At 38.4% G+C, this 17,237-nt stretch overlaps 1 protein-coding gene across 1 annotated transcript in view; it reads left to right on the top strand.

Annotated features, from left to right (window-relative positions):
* CRY1 (cryptochrome circadian regulator 1) overlaps positions 1 to 17,237 on the top strand; it is a 107,745-nt gene that overhangs the window by 72,011 nt on the left and 18,497 nt on the right. Inside the window, exon 2 of the mRNA XM_003269977.4 lies at positions 4,522 to 4,630. Within this exon, the coding sequence (XP_003270025.1) occupies positions 4,522 to 4,630 (109 nt within the window). The remainder of the gene's footprint in view (positions 1 to 4,521; positions 4,631 to 17,237) is intronic.

The following is a 17,237-nucleotide window of genomic DNA, read 5'->3' as shown; positions in this document are numbered from 1 at the left end:
GAGGTCAGGAGTTCAAGACCAGCCTGGCCAACATGGTGAAACCCTGTCTCTACTAAAAATACAAAAATAATTAGACAGGTGTGGTAGCACACTCCTGTAATCCCTGCTACTTGGGAGGTTGAGGCACAAGAATTGCCTGAAACTGGGAGGTGGAGGCTGCAGTGAGCTGAGATCGTGCCACTGCACTCCAGCCTGGGCGACAGAACAAGACCCTGTCTCAGAGAGAGATGGGGAAGGACTGACTTAATCTGAAGTCCATCAGGAGGAGGTTTTATTTTATATATATATAATATGTATAATATGAGGTAAAATTTTTTCATCCTCTGAAGGACATAATGTACCTCAGAAGTTCAGAAGATCTAGAAGTGGCTTTAAGCTGGAAGATTTAAGGTTAGTAGGATATGGACTTAAAGGGATGGGAATTGGGAAAGGTATTCCAAGCCAAGGAAAGGGCCTGGAGCACATTCCAGGAGATGGAATGTGTGCTGAAAGAGAAGTTTGGTTTGGTGTGAGAGAAAGGAGTGTGAGGTAGAAAATCAACCTAGAACCCTAGGTTAGTAGCCAAGCAAAATGATTTGTTGTGTCCTAGGTTAGTAGCCAAGCAAAATGATTTGTTGTGTATTGCTCAGGGAATGAGTCATTGAAAACCTTTGTATAGGAAGATGTGTCTCATGAAGATTTGGAATTGCATATAAAATGAATTAGAATGGAGAGAGATTGTTAGTAGGCAGATCTATTTTAAGGCATTGCAGTAAATACAAACAAGAGATAATATGAACTAGAATTATTGTAGCAAAAACAGAAGTGGAAAGGAAGGAGAACACTAAAAAGTAATAGATAACATATAATTGTACTTACTATGGGCAGGCACTATTCTAAGAGCTTCACATATGTTAATTTATTTAATTCTCACGAACAATGCTATGAGACAGGTCTGATTACTGACCCAATTTTACAGATGAGGAGACTAGATAGGACTTTTCAGGATTGATTTAAGGATAGTAATTTGTTGATAGACTTGTTAAATTATAGGACATCTGTGCAATGAAGTACTATGAAATTATGAAAATTGATGCTGTAGAAGTATGTCCATTGCCTCAAAAAGATGTTCACCATGTATTAAACCAGATACATATGTAGCGTATCTCATTTTTCCTCTACTTTGAAGGAATATATGCTAATTATCAATTTTAAACTTTTTTATGAAGTTAAAAAAAATGTGTTTCTCTTTTTCTCACCCCTATCTCAAACCCCCACTCCCTAAGGGGGAGATATGATTAATAGCTTGGTAAGTATTTTTCCAATTATTTTCTTCTGCACATATAAACAAAAGTAGATATATGCAATGTAAATTTTATTTTATCAAAGTAATATATGCAAATCGTTTTAAAAGCCTTATAACAAAGAACAGCATCATAGTGTGTTCTAGTTTAGCCTTCTCTTTTGCTTTTCTTCTTGGATCTTTTCTACTTAAAATATTTTATTACAAAGTACCTATATTATTATTAGGTTTTTTTTTGTTTGTTTTTTTTTTGAGACAGAGTCTTGCTCTGTCACCCAGGCTGGAGTGCAGTGGCACAATCTCAGCTCACTGCAAGCTGCACCTCCCAGATTCACGCCATTCTCTGCCTCAGCCTCCCAAGTAGCTGGGACTACAGGCGCCTGCCACCATGCCCGGCTAATTTTTTGTGTTTTTAGTAGAGACGGGGTTTCACTGTATTAGCCAGGATGGTCTCGATCTACTGACCTCATGATCCGCCTGCCTTGGCCTCCCAAAGTGCTAGGATTACAGGCGTGAGCCACCGTGCCTGGCCAATTTTTTAAGTGCTTCTATTTTTTAAATCTGTGCAACTTTTATGTGAAATGAGAGATGTAAATTATATCTGTGGAAGAAGAACACCATACTTAAATACAGCTTTTAGTCCTTTGTTTCATGAAGTACCAAAACAAAATAAATTCTTAGGTTTCAAAACTTTTCCTATTGTAACACATTACTTTAGTCCATATCATTCTGTGCATTTGTTTGGTTCATATAATGTTTATTAAGGCCAGGCCTGTGATGGTTCATGCCTATAATCCCAGCACTTCGGGAGGCTGAGGTGGGAGGATGACTTGAGGCCAGGAGTTCGAGACCAGCCTGGGCAACGTGGGGAGACCCCACCTCTACAAAAACTACAAAAATCAGCTGGGCATGGTGGCATATGCCTGTGGTCCCAGTCACTCTAGAGGCTTAGGTGGGAGAAGTCAAGGCTGCAGTGAGCCATGATTACACCACTGCATTCCATCCTTAGCAACAGAGCACAATCCTGTCTCCAAAAAAAAAAGAATGTTTATTAAAAGCATTCAGAATGCTTATTCAGCCTATTAAGAAAGGGAAAGATTATTAACTAATCCATACTTAATTCTTCATTTTATGAATTAATCATGTCCTTTTGGTTTATTTCTTTTCCCATCTTACTGTCATTGAACTCTTGTACCACATAGAATTGTTTTGACCAAAAAGTTGAATATGGAGAACTCTTGCTGTTCTCAGTTCTTCCTCACTTCTGGTGGGGAAGATTTTGAAACTAATGATACAACAGAGATTAGGGGATTATTATTGCCTTAGATTACCCCTCCAGGACATTTAAGTTTTGTACTGTTTCAATTTAAGAAAACTTAAAATTGCTAGTTCTTTCAACTTCTTAATTTTTGATCTGTGTAAAAACTCTTCGATCTTTGTTCTGTCTAGTAGCTCTTCTTGCCAAGCAAATACATAAAATTAGATGCTTCCCGATAAACATTTGTCACCAGACATGATAAATTATTCATAGTTGGAGATAATTTTGTTAAACTCCGATGCTTTTATATCACTATCCATCTAACAACAACAGTCTTCTCCCCTGAAATATTTGTACATTGGTAGTGGTGGATTAGGGTGGGGATCAGGTGTTAGGGAGGTGACTCCAAATCAAGGCAGAAAAGGGATGTGATAAAATATAAATGTGGGGATAGAAAGGTTTGCTTCCTACTTGGAAACCCATGAGACTTCCTAAGGTGAAATGGTGGGACGTCTGTAACATCCACATAAAAATATAGCACCGTGACTCTTCAAGCTGTACAGATGGTGCTCCTAAAGAGGTAGAAGTGTCAGACCTGACTAGTGTACTTATGTCACTAATAACTACAGTTGTAAAAAATCAACAAAGACTTATTTGGTGAAATGATGGTATTGGAATGGGTAAAGAGAACAAAATGATCTAGACCAAGCAACTTTTTAGAACAATCTGTCCAGTAGAGCTTTCTGCAATGATGGAAATGTTTTGTAGCTATACTGTTCAGTACGGTAGCCACCAGCTATACACGTGGCTGTTGAGGACTTGAAATGTGGCAAGTGTGACTAAGGAACTGATTTTTAAATTTAACTAACAAATTTAAATGGCTCCATGTGCCTTTTGGTTACCATATTAGATAGTGTACTTCTAGAATATGCATTTCCCTGCATCTTAATCACTGCTCTTCACAAGTAAGACATAATCGCTATTCTGAAAGACCATGTGGCCTGTGGAAAAGTCAGACAAATACTTAACCTTAAGATCAAAAACATAAAAGAAGCAAAATAGGAAATAAGATACGTCCAGCTGAAAAGAACAGAATCTAGATGAAACTTAACATGAGTCAAATAATAAGATTGGGCCTTCCATGGGTGATATCTCTTTTAAATTTGCTCTTGGGAATGTTCCATTTCTTCGCAACAGAAGATGCACGGTAAGCAGTCTTACGGTACTGCCCCAGAATTTTCCTAGATATCTGTCATGTGTAAGCCTTATTACTATTTATTTCATTGAAAAAGTCTATAATCTCCACCCCAACTCCATGAAACCTTTTCTTTTTTTTTAGAAGTTAATCTGGCATTTTCTACACTCAGGGAATTAATAACCACATAATTTGGCATCTACTTATTAGTTTCTTTTTTAAATAAATTAAAAACTTGAAAATGGGCATTATGATTTCAGTCTCTTAAATGATTACAATATTACAAAAAAGTACTCATATTCTTTTTTTTTGTCCCCTCAGATTCCTTTTTACCATGACATTCTTAAATTATTCACTTGCTTATTCATTACATAGGATGTTTCCAGTTTTTTCCCCCCAGCGGAAGATATTCTAGATTTTTCAAGTTTTCATTTCTATATGAAAAGCCATTTTCATATAGAAAATATTCATAAAGTTTAAACAATGAAACCAATTTAATTGCTTTGATACTTTATATGTTTTTATGTTCACAAATTAAATTTTTGCTAATAGTCACTTTATTTAATGAAAATTTGATTTTATTCAGTATTAAAATACTAGGTAATTTGTGCTATAATTAAAAAATATATATTAGTATGGTTTTTGGAAAAAGTACTTTATATATCAATAGGAGGTAATAAGATGATAGGTTGGCATTTCAACTTTTAGAATAATATGACTTTGTAATAATTTATGTCTTCTAAATATATATTTTTAATAATTTAAATAATACTTTCTTCTCTCTAGATTTTTGCTTCAGTGTCTTGAGGATCTTGATGCCAATCTACGAAAATTAAACTCCCGTCTGTTTGTGATTCGTGGACAACCAGCAGATGTGTTTCCCAGGCTTTTCAAGGTAATTTGAAAAATATTTGCATAAAACAATCTTTTCTCAGATAATATTACATATTTGGTAAATAAAGTTTTTTGGCTAATTGAAAATGTAGAAAATATAAGTATTTTCAGGTAAAAATTTTGTGGTTTTTTCTTTATTTAATGAAAAAGCTATACATGGTAAAAATCAGACAGTGAGAAAATAGTTTACAATGAAAAGTTCAATCTTTCTTCTACCTTAAACTGCTAGTTCCCCTTCCAGAAGCAACAACTACTACCAGTTTCTTATGTATCCAATTCCAATTTGTTTATCCAATTAGAAATATTCTTTGGATAAACAAGAATTTTTTGTGTGTATATATATATATATACTTTTTTTGTATATTATATATATACACACACACACACACACATATCCGTGTGTGTGTCTGTGTTACTATCCCCTTTGTTAAAAGTTAAAATGTCACACTATACACACAATGGTGCTTTGTTCTGCCATGCTTTGTTCACATAACCATATCTTTTGGAAGTTGTTCCGTATCATTTCCTCGGTCTTTGAGATGACTTCATAGTATTCCATTTTGTAGATGGCTGTAATTTTTTAAACTAGCTTTCTACTGAACGTTTAATTATTTTCTCTGTAGGCCTTTTGCTAATATAAATGCCAGTGAACTTACTTATCCACATTTACGAATCTTTGCTCACATGGGCCAGTACATTTATGGGATAATTCTTAGAAGACTTTCTGGGTCAAAGGGTTGTAACAATGGACATTTTACCAATAATACAGAATTTGTAGTGCTTTTTTTTTCTTTTTTTGAGATGGAGTCTCGCTCTCATCGCCCAGGCTAGAGTGCAATGGTGCAATCTCAGCTCACTGCAACCTCTGCCTCCAGGGTTCAAGTGATTCTTCTGCCTCAGCTTCCTGTGTAGCTGGGATTACTGGCGCACGCCACCATGCCTGGCTAATTTTGTACTTTTAGTAGAGACAGGGTTTCACCATGTTGGTCAGGCTGGTCTCGAACTCCTGACCTCAGGTGATCCGCCTGCCTCGACCTCCCAAAGTGCTGGGATTACAGGTGTGAGCCACCGTGCCCGGCACTGTAGTGCTTTTTAAAAAACTGAGTAGGATCTTAAAAATCTTTAAAAGTGTTTAAGATACCTACTCTTATCTCTTCCCGTTTTTTCAAATGAAAAAATTAGGCCTAGAGAGTAAATGAGTTGCCCAAGATCATACAACTAGCTCATGGAAATGCCCAGACCAGAAACTGAGTTTCCTCATTGCCCTTTTTATATTCATCCCTTCCTATTTATTACTGTATTAGTCCATTCTTGCATTGCTGCAAAGAAATATCTGAGACTGTATAATTTATAAAGAAAAGAGATTTAATTGGCTCACGGTTCTGCAGGCTGTGCAGGAAGCATAGTGGCTTCTGGGAAGGCCTCAGGAAACTTACAATCATGGTGGAAGGGGAAGGGAAAGGGGAAGTAAGAACTTCAGATGGCCAGAGCAGGAGGAAGAGAGAAGGAGCAGGGAGGTGCCACACTTTAAAAAAAAAAACAAAAAAACAGATCTTGCAAGCACTCACTCACTATCAGAGCACCAAGCGGGGAAATCTGCCCCCATGATCCAATCACCTCCCACCAGCCCCCACTTCCAACATTGGGGATTATAATTCAACTTGAGATTTGAGTGAGGACATAGATCCCAAACCATATCAACTACTATTAGACTTTATAAATGTATGTCTGCTTCTTCTTGAATCATTTGATTCATCAAATTTTTGAAATAGCAGTGTTTCCGTTTGTATTTTTTAATGTAGAAGAGAACAGCTCCTTTCTGTGAATGAGAAGATCAATCCCCAGTGCTGGGGATCAAATAAACATTACTTAGCCCTTTTTTTTTTTTTTTTTTTTTTTTGGCTTGTATGAGAGACACATTTAATGTTAGCGAAAGTTTACATTCAATAAAGAGTGTTCACAACTGTAATTTATCCAGTTAGAATTTAACCTAGGTATTTGGGAGAGTTCTAACAAGAAAGCATATCAGAAGCAATAATAATAATTTATCAGCAACTCATGAGTATAAGAGTATGTGTTGATAATTGTTTCAACCCTGTCTCTAAATCTGTTTGATATAAATTAAATGAATCCTAAGTGGAGTTGCCTTTTTTTTGTTTGGGGCCAGGGAGACAGGGTTTCGCTCTGTTGCCCTGCCTGTATAGTGCAGTGGTGCCAATCTAGCTCATTGCAGCCTCAAACTCCTAGGCTCAAGTGATGCTAGGACTACAGGATTGAGTAGCTAAGACTGCAGTTGTATACCACCGTACTCAGCTATTTTTTTTTTTTTTTTGGTAGTCTTGCTATGTTGCTCAGGCTAGTCTCAATCTTCTAGCCTCAGGCAATCCTCCTTCAACCTCCCAAAGCACTGGGATTACAGGCATAAGCCATAGCACCTAGCCCTAGTTGCTTTAAAATAACAAAATTCTTATTTACTTGTTTTTGAACCAACATTTTTCCAACCAGCAAGTGTTTTGTGTTCTTTGTTTTGAGATTTCTTCTGCCTAAAGTAGCACATTATTGGGCCAAACTATCTTCTATAGTTAAATGATGTCCTATCTTATCAATTTGGCGGAGAGGAATGGGTTTCCACATGGGCCATAATATACAAATACATGAACACATACATATACATATAGTACTTATTATTTTATTCTGATTTTTTCTTTAGCTACATATAGTAGTCTGTATAAAATGCCATTTGTGAAAACTTCCTTTTAGATTTATTGACCATATCTAGAGCCATAGAGGGAATTAATTCCTTTTTTATTGAATTAATGTTTTGATTTTTACTTTTTGCTTATAGGTTCAACATGCATGTGTTTAAAAAAAAAAAAAAAGGCTAAAAGGATATACAATTAAAAGTAAATTGTCCCCCACCTTCACCCTAACCATCACAACCACAGTTTCTCTGAGGGAGAAGATTCTTCTGTCATTAACTAGCTGAGTCACTTAATTGGTGTCTCAGGTCTTTTGGTTCTAGTACAGCAAGTAGTGAGGATTTTTAATAGGTAATTAATCTGGTTTTCCACATTGGAGGTAAGGCTGGTTTAGACCTGGTAACAGTACCCTTAGTTAATTGGGATAGTTGTGTCAGTGGCTCCAGTACTGATATCTCCCCTAGTATGTATCTTTCTTCTGTGTCATTCACTCAATTTATTCTGTTTATAAGGAGTAGATTCAGGAATGGGTCAGAACATTTTTATACACATATAGGTAAACACATATGTATCTAATAAACTATTGTCATTTTTTCTGGCCTTTTTTACTTAGCTTTTTTTCTAAGTTGAACTCTGACTTAATATAGGCTAACAGGATGGCTTTTCCTAGGCCCTGCAGAAACTTTTAATAAGGAATTTAAATTATTGGTTTTAGAGACTAGGTGCATAACTAATATCTAGATTTTTTAAAAACATTCTCATTGTATCTTATTTCTTTTTTTGAGAGAGAGAGTCTTGCTCTGTTGCCCAGGCTGGAGTGCAGTAGTGCTGTCTTGGCTCACTGCAACCTTTGCCTTCCAGGCTCAAGCCATTCTTGTGCCTCAGCCACCCAAGTAGCTGAGATACGGGCATGCACTACCACACCTTGCTAATTTTTGTATTTTTAGCAAAGAAAGAGTTTCACCAGTTGGCCAGGCTGGTCTCAAACTCCTGGCTTCAGGATCCAGGAGTCTTCACCCACCTTGGCCTCCCAAAGTGCTGGGATAACAGGCATGAGCCACTGTGCCAAGCCTCATTATATCTAAGAAACAGAGACACATGGCTAAAGTCTATAGATGGCCACCCTGAAGCGTTATAAAATGTTTTGTTAAAAATCACAGAATAAAAGAACATATGAAGCCACCATTTTTCAACAGTAAAATTTATATTATGCTTTTTTAAGTTACTTTGGATCTTGCTTTATTAATTCATGGCACATGCTTAATAGAATGTATTCAACAGATACTGATTGAGTGCCTGCTATATACAAGGCTGTGTCTGAGGTACTGGAGATACAGTAGTGAAACAAAAAATTTGTATCTTCATGGTGCTTACACTGTAGTGGAAGGAGACAGATAGTAAACAAATAAGTAAACATGCAATGTCAGGTGGTGATATGTGCTGTAGAGAAGAGTAAAATGTGGGATAGTAAATGTCAAGGTGAGGGAAAGTTACTTTATATGGAATCATAGAAGGCCTTGCTGATAAGGTGACATTTGAGCAAACATATGAAAGGAGTGAGCCATGCATCTGGGTTGTGGTATATCATTTCCACAATATTTTGCAGCTCTTTCCGTCAAAAGGTAGAGTTTATTTCCCTACTCCATTGAATCTAACTTGCCCTTATAACTTGTTTTTAAACAAGTATCAAAGAAGACATTGTGAATTCCAAATCCTAGGCCTTAAGTGACCTTTCAACTTCTACTTTTCCCCTCTTAGGATGCTCCTTCTATCATGTAAGAAAGCCTGGGGTAGAATATCTAACTTTGGGAGGTCACATATAGATAGTGGACCAAACAACAGCCAACACCAAAGTCTGAGATGTGTGAGTTTGACTATCTTAGGCACTCCAGCCCCAGCCAAGCTGCCAGTGAATTGCAGCCTCATGAGCAGGTCCAAGTGAAACCAATAAAAGAACCATCCAGTTACCTGACAGAATTTTGAGAATTAGTAATTCTACTAAGCTAACTGCAACATGGGGAAGGAGCATGGAAGGGAGAGGAAACAGTGGTTAACAAAGGCCTTGAAGCAGACATGTGCATGATTTGTTTAGGGAACAAGAAGAAGGCCCGTGTCTAGAGCACAGTGAGTGAAAAGAAGAAATGGTGTCAGAGAGGTGGCTGGAAGCCAGATCATAGCCTTTACTCAGAGTGAAATGGATGCCATTGGAGAGTTTTGAGTAGAAGAGTGCCATGATTTAACTCATGATTTAAAAGAATTTCTCTGGCTGTTTGTGGAGAATACACAGGGGATTGGAAATATTGTAGAGGCAGAAGCAGAAAGATCAGTTAGGAAGCAATGGCAGTTATTTAGGAATAAGATGATGATGACCAGGACCAGGGTAGCTGTAGAGGTGTTGAGAAGTGGTAGGGTTTTGGATATATATTTTAAATAGAGGCTGTAAGGTTTGCCTATATGTGATATATGAGAGTCAAGGATGACTCTAGGTTTTTAGCCTGGACTAATGGCAGGATGGATTCCCATTTAATGGAGTAACAAAGACTATGGAGGAACAAGTTTAAGGAAAAAATAAGAAGTTCATTTTATAAATTTTTAGTCTAGGATACCTTTTAGGCATCTTAGTGTACGTGTTGAGAAGGCATTCAAGTCTCGTGCTCAGGGAGAAGTCTGGACTAAATTTAGGACTCTTCAGTATATAAATAGTAGTTTAGACCCTAAGACTAGAGTTACGAAACAGAAGGAAAAGATGATGGATGGATGGATGGAAATTTTTAGAGTTTTGCCTTCTTTGTATTTGGATTATTTTGTGAGGTAGCTTTACATTTTTATGCAATTATACTGTTTCATTTACTGTCAATTTAAAAATAAATGCTTTCTCCTAGCACATATGTGATTTACAACTTTTAGTTTTACTATCAAATTTTACATTGCCTATTTTCACAGTATATTAATTATGACTTACGAACTTTTTTTTTTAATTGTTCAGGAGTGCTATTTCTTTCTTTTGTTTTGTTTTGTTTTTGTTTTTTGAGACCAAGTCTCATTTTGTCACCCAGGCTAGAGTGCAGTGGCACGATCTCACCTCACTGCAACCTCCACCTCCTGGGTTCAAGTGATTCTCGTGCCTCAGCCTCCCGAGTAGCTGGGACTACAGGAGCGCGCCACCATGCCCAGCTAATTTTTGTATTTTTAGTTGAGATGAGGTTTCACCATGTTGGCCAGGCTGGTCTCGAACTCCAGACCTTAAGTCTACCTGCCTTTGCCTCCCAAAGTGCTGGGATTACAGGCGTGAGCCACCACGCCCAGCCAAGAACTTTATATTCATTTAGTTGTTCATGTTATCCTTTCTGATTAACAAGTAATTGTGATACACAAAAATAGATACAAATCTTAGTGCTTAAAATTGCCAAGTGCTTGAGCCCAGGAGTTTGAGACCAGCCTGGGCAACATAGTGAGACTCTGTCTCTACAGAAAATTTTAAAAATTAGCTGGGCATGGTAGCATACACCTGTAGTCCCAGCTACTCCAGTGGCTGAGGTAGGAGGATCACTTTAGCCTGGAAGGTTGGAGACTGCAGTGAGCCGAGGTCATGCGACTCTACTCCAGCCTGGACGACAGAGCAAGACCCTCTCTCAAAACAAATTGCAAAGTGAATATTCACTTACTCAAATGAAAATATGTTGGTGTCATTTGCAGTCTTACTGTTAAATCCAGGTATTGAAATTCAAAGGTAACTACATGTTGCTTAAAATAAAAACCTGCTCTAACGAGTAGATAAGCCTGGACAACATGCTGAGACCCCATCTCTACAAAAATTTTTAAAAATTAGCTGGGTGGCCGGGCGCGATGGCTCACGCTTGTAATCCCAGCACTTTGGGAGGCCGAGGCGGGTGAATCACGAGGTCAGGAGATCGAGACCATGGTGAAACCCCGTCTCTACTAAAAATACAAAAAATTAGCCGGGCGTGGTGGCGGGCGCCTGTAGTCCCAGCTACTCGGAGAGGCTGAGGCAGGAGAATGGCATGAACCCGGGAGGCGGAGCTTGCAGTGAGCCGAGATTGCGCCACTGCACTCCAGCCTGGGTGACAGAGCGAGACTCCGTCTCCAAAAAAGAAAAAAAATTAGCTGGGTGTGCGCCTGTGGTCCTAGCTACTCAGGAGGCTGAGGTGGGAGGATCACTTGAACTCAGGAGGTTAATGCTGCAGTGAGCTATATTCATGCCACTGCACTCCAGCCTGGGCAACAGAGTGAGACCTTGTCTCAAAAAAAAAAAAAAAAAAAAAAAAAGTAGATAGGGACTTCCATCTCTGGTTAAGATATAAAAACTCACAATAGATCATTGTTTCCGATATTAACAATGAGATGAAAGTGAATGTGACACAAAATTATAGAGGTTTTTTTCCCTCTTATTTTGTTTGAACCCATTAGAGAATTGAGAAAATAAAGTCTCTAAAGGCTGGGCGTGGTGGCTCACGCCTGTAATCCCAGCACTCTGGGAGGCCGAGGCCGGCGGATCACAAGGTCGGGAGTGCAAGACCAGCCTGACCAACATGGTGAAACCCCGTCTCTACTAAAAATACAAAAATTAGCTGGGAGTGGTGGTGCACACCTGTAATTCCAGCTACTCGGGAGGCTGAGGCAGGAGAAACACTTGAACCCAGGAGGCAGAGGTTGCAGTGAGCCGAGATTGTACCACTGCGCTCCAGCCTGTGAAACAGAGTGTGACTCTGTCTAAAACAATAGAAACAAAAAAAAACACACAAAATATATATATAGATACACCCAGGTTATATCCTAATGCTACACCATTCTATATAATGGACTTGAGCATTTGTGAATTTTGGTATCCACAAGGGGTCCTGGAACAGATTTCCTGCAGATACCAAGGGAGGACTGTATATCAAAATTTACAGAATGCAGCTAAAGCAGTGCTTAGAGGAAAATTAATATTATAGCTTTCAATATTATATTAGAAAAGGAAAAATCAAGAACTAAGTTTCTACCTTAAAGATAGAAAAAGAACACATTAAACCAATAGTAAGTAGTAGAAAGAAAACAAAAAATAAAGAGGAATGGGAATCAATTAAATAGAAAACAATAAAGAAAATCAGTATGCATTAATTAGTTTATTATTTCTTAGTGCCAGACCCACCCTTCCTTGCCCTACTGTGTGATACTGGAGCTGGACACTGTAAACATTTCTCCTTCGCCAGCTGGCTAGATATTAGGCTTTATCAAAAGATATTGTTGGTGGTGCTCTGCAAGCTCACAGCAAGAGAGAAGAAGCTTTTCTTCTTGATATACTTGTGCTTTTTTTCCCTGGGCCAGCAGATGACTATGCAGGAGGATCAGTAGCATTCACCTCAGCAGCCCTCCTGAACCAGCCACAGCCTACATACACCCTCTGGTGAATTTCTGTGTAAGCCTATTTATACCCTCTGATAAGTTTCTATGCCACCTGGTGGACAGCTTCTACAGATCACCTCCAGTTAGCCCATACCTACCAGGAAGTTTCTCAGCCAACCAGCAGGTTATTGGTATGAAACAGTTTTAGTCATTGCCCTCTGGTAAGTTTCTTTACAGGGAAGGTTGTGTGTTCCTGTGGCAGCATGCTCCATCCAATGAGCCGTGAATCTCAGTGTCTTGGTGGAGGGAGCTTTTGTTAAGTTTTTTTATTCATTCCTTGTTTATTTTCCCTCCACATGGAGGTGGCAGCTGCTTTCTGCAATTGGTACTTTTGAACACCTTAGAGCAGTACCATCTAATAGAAGTCATGTTAAATTTAAAATTTTCTAATAGCCACATTAAAAAAGTAAAAAGAAACAGGTGAAATTAATTTTAATGATTTATTCAACACAGTATATCTAAAATATTCTATATAAAAGTATTAATAAGCTATTTTATCTTTTAAAATAGCTTATTTTAAATGCAGGTTTAAAAAATATGAAGTTCTTGAAATTTTATGTGTATTTTATACTTCCAGCTCATCTCAGTGCCAGCTAGTCACATTTCAGTGCCCAGAAGCCACACGTGGCCTAGTGGCTACTACCTACCATGCTGAAGTGTAGCCTTATCTCCTGTTTTACTCCTTGTCATTGTTGACCACCTTTAGTAGCTAACAATTACAATTCTTGATACAGGCATACTTGGGAGATGTTACAAGTTTGGTTCGAAACAACCACAATAAAGTAAATATTGCAATAAAGCAAACATCACAATAAAGCAAGTCACAATTTTTTTGTTTTCCAGTGCATATATATAAAAGTTGTCTTTATACTATTCTGTAGTCTTTTCTGTGTGCAGTAGCATTATGACTAAAAAAAAATACACACCTTAATTAAAGATATTTTATTGCTAAAAAAATGCTAGTGATCATCTAAGCCTTCAGCAAGTCATAATCTTTTTTGCTGCTGGAGGTTCTTGCCTCAGTGCTGGTGACTACTGGCTCATCAGGGTAGTGGTTGCTGATGGTTGTGGCTATGGCAGTTTTTTAAGACAGTAATGAAGTTTGCCACATCAATTGACTCTTCCTTTCACCAGAGATTTCTCTATAGCATGCAATGCTGTTTGATAGCATTTTACCCACAGTACAACTTTAAAAATTGGAGTCAATCCTCAAACCCTGCCACTGCTTCATCAACTAAATTTGTGTTATATCCTAAATCCTTTGTTGTCATTTTGATGATGTTCACAGCATCTTCACCAGGAGTAGATTCCATTTCAGGAAACCACTTTCTTGCTCATCCATAGAAAGCAGCTCCTCATCCATTCAAGTTTTATCATGAGATTGCAGTAATTCAGTCACATCCTCAGGCTCCACTTCTAGTTTTAGTGCTATTGCTATTTCTACCACATTTGTAGTTCCTTCCTCCATTGAAGTCTTGAACCCCTCAGAGTCATCCATGAGGACTGGAATCAGCTTCTTCCAAATTGCTGTTAATGTTGATATTTTAACCTCCTCCCATGAATCACAAATGTTCTTATTGGCATCTAGAATTGGGAATCCTTTCCAAAGGTTTTCAATTTACTTTGCTCAGACCCATCAAAAGAATCACTGTCTATGGCAGCTATAGCCTTACAAAATGTGTTTCTTAATAAAACTTGAAAGTCAGAATTACTCCTTGATCCATGGGCTGCAAAATTGATGTTACATTGGTAGGAATGAAAACAATTGTTAATCGCCCTAATAAATCTCCATTGGAACTTTTAGATGACCAAGTGCGTTGTCTGTGAGCAGTGATATTTTTAAAGGAGTCTTTCTGGCAGTAGGTCTCAACAGAGAGCTTAAAATATTTATAAACCATGTTGTAAACACATGTGCTGTCATCCAGGCTTTGTTCCATTTATAGAGCACACGCAGAGTAGATTTAGCATAATTCTCAAGGGCCCTAGGAGTTTTAGAATGGGCAATGAGAACTGGCTTCAACTTGAAGTCACCAGCTATGTTAACCCCTCATAAGAAAGTCAGCCTGTCCTTTGAAGCTTTGAAGCTAGGCACTGACTTTTTCTTCTTTTTTTATTTTTGAGACGGAGTCACCCACGCTGCAGTGCAGTGGCACGATCTTGGCTCACTGCAGCTTTCGCCTCCTGGGCTCAAGTGATTCTCCTGCCTCAGCCTCCTCAGTAGCTTGGACTGCAGGCGTGTACCACCATGCCCGGCTAATTTTTGTATTTTTAGTAGAGACAGGGTTTCACCATGTTGGCCAGACTGGTCTCAAACTCCTGACCTCAAGCATCTGCCTGCCTCAGCTTCCCAAAGTGCTGGGATTACAGGCATGAGCCACAGCGCCTGGCCTGGCATTGACTTTTTCTGTGTAGCTATGAAAGTCCTAGATGACATCTTCTTCCAATAGAAGGCTGCATCATCAACACTGAAAATCTGTAGTTTAGTATAACCACCTTAATTCATTATCTTAGATAGATCTGGATAACCTGCTACAGCTTCTCCACCCAGCACTTGCTGCTTCACTTTGTACTTTTAGGTTATGGAGACAGCTTCTTTGCTTAAACCTTATGAACCAACCTCTGCCAGCTTCCAACTTTCCTTCTGCAGCTTTCTCACCTCTCTCAGCCTTCACAGAATCAAAGAGTGTTAGGGCCTCTCTCTGGATTAGGACTGTGCTTTAAGGGAGTATTGTATCTGGTCTGATCTTCTATCCAGACCCCTAACGTTTTCTCCATGTCACCATTAAGGCTGCTTTGTTTTTTTATGATTCATGTGTTCATTGGGGTAGCACTTTTAATTTCCTTCAAGAACTTTTCCTTTGTGTAGACATCTTGGCTAACTGGTGCAAATGGCCTAGCTTTTGGCCTGTCTCAGCTTTCTTTTTTTTTTTTTGTCGAGACACGGTTCTTGCGCTGTTGCCCAGGCTGGACTGCAATGGCTCAATCTCAGCTCACTGCAACCTCCGCCTCCCGGGTTCAAATGATTCTCCTGCCTCAGCCTCCCGAGTAGCTGGTATTACAGGCACACATCACCATGCGCAGTTTTTTGTTTTGTTTTGTTTTTTTGTTTTTTGTTTTTTTGTTTTTTTAGTAGAGACGGGGTTTTACTATGTTGCCAGGCTGGTCTGGAACTCCTGACCTCGTGATCCGCCTGCCTTGGCCTCCCAAAGTGCTGGGATTACAGGCGTCAGCCACCGTGCCCAGCCTGGCCTGTCTCAGCTTTCAACATGCCTTCCTCACTAAGCTTATTTCTAGCTTTTGGTTGAAAGTGAGAGATGTGTGACTCTTCGTTTCACTTGAACACTTAGAGACCATTGTAAGGTTACTAACTGGCCTAATTTCAATATTGTTGTCTCAGGGAATAAGGAGGCCTGAGGAGAGGGAGAGAGGGAGAGAGAGATGGCGGAAAGGCTGGGTAGGGGAGACAGACCACACTATATTTATCAATTAAGTTCACCCTCTTTTATGGGTGCAGTTCATGGCACCCCAAAACAATTATAATAGTAGCATCAGAGATCTCTGATAAAAGCTGGGTGTAGTGACTGGTACCTGTAGTGCCAGCTACTCAGGAGGCTGAAATGGGAGGATCACTTGAGGCCAGGATTTCAAGACCAGCCTGGGTGATACAGTGAGACCACATCTGTTAAAAAGAGAAGAGATCACAGGTTATCATAACAGATATAATAATGAAAAAGTTTGAAATACTGTGAGAATTGATAAAATGTGACACAGAGACACGAGGTGAGCACATGCTGTTGGGAAAATGGCACCAATAGAATTGCTTAGTGCAGGGTTACCATTAGCCATTGATTTATAAAATGTATAATATCTGAGAAGCGCAATAAAGCAAAGCACAATAAAATGAGTTGCCCTTGTAAATTTTTCATGTTCAAATTGCTGATGTGATTTTTGTCTCCTGTTAGTCAACAAAGCCAAAAACTGGTTCTTTGAAAACATTAATAAAATTGATAAACTCTTAACAATACTGATTCAGACAAAAAAGAAAGAAAATACAAGTTACCTATATCAGGAATAAGAAAGAGGACATCACTAGAGATTCTCCAAACTTTAAAGGCATAGTAAAGAATATCGTAAGCACTATAATGCCAATAAATTATACATCTGAGATGAAATGAAAAAATTACTTGAAAGGTATAACTTACTAGAACTCTCATAAGAAGAAAAAGAAAACCTGAATAGCCCTATATCTCTTAAAGAAATTGAATTTATAATTAAAAACCTTCCCATAAATAAACTTCAAGCCCTTAGATGGCTTTATTTTGAGTTATATCACATATTTAAGAAGGAAATATTTCCTTCTTAAACTCTTTCAGAAAACAAGATTGAGATTACCTCCCAACTCATTTTATGAGGACAGCATAACCCTGATACCAAAACCTGACAAGGAAAGTTTAAGAAAAAATTTAAAGTATAGCCGAGTGTCCCCCATAAACAAAGACTCAG

The sequence above is a fragment of the Nomascus leucogenys genome, chromosome 10 (genome assembly GCF_006542625.1).
Source record: "Nomascus leucogenys isolate Asia chromosome 10, Asia_NLE_v1, whole genome shotgun sequence".
In the NCBI taxonomy this organism is placed as follows: domain Eukaryota; kingdom Metazoa; phylum Chordata; class Mammalia; order Primates; family Hylobatidae; genus Nomascus; species Nomascus leucogenys.
The sequence above is the reverse complement of the archived record's forward strand: the minus strand, read 5'-3'. Positions and strand labels throughout refer to the sequence as shown.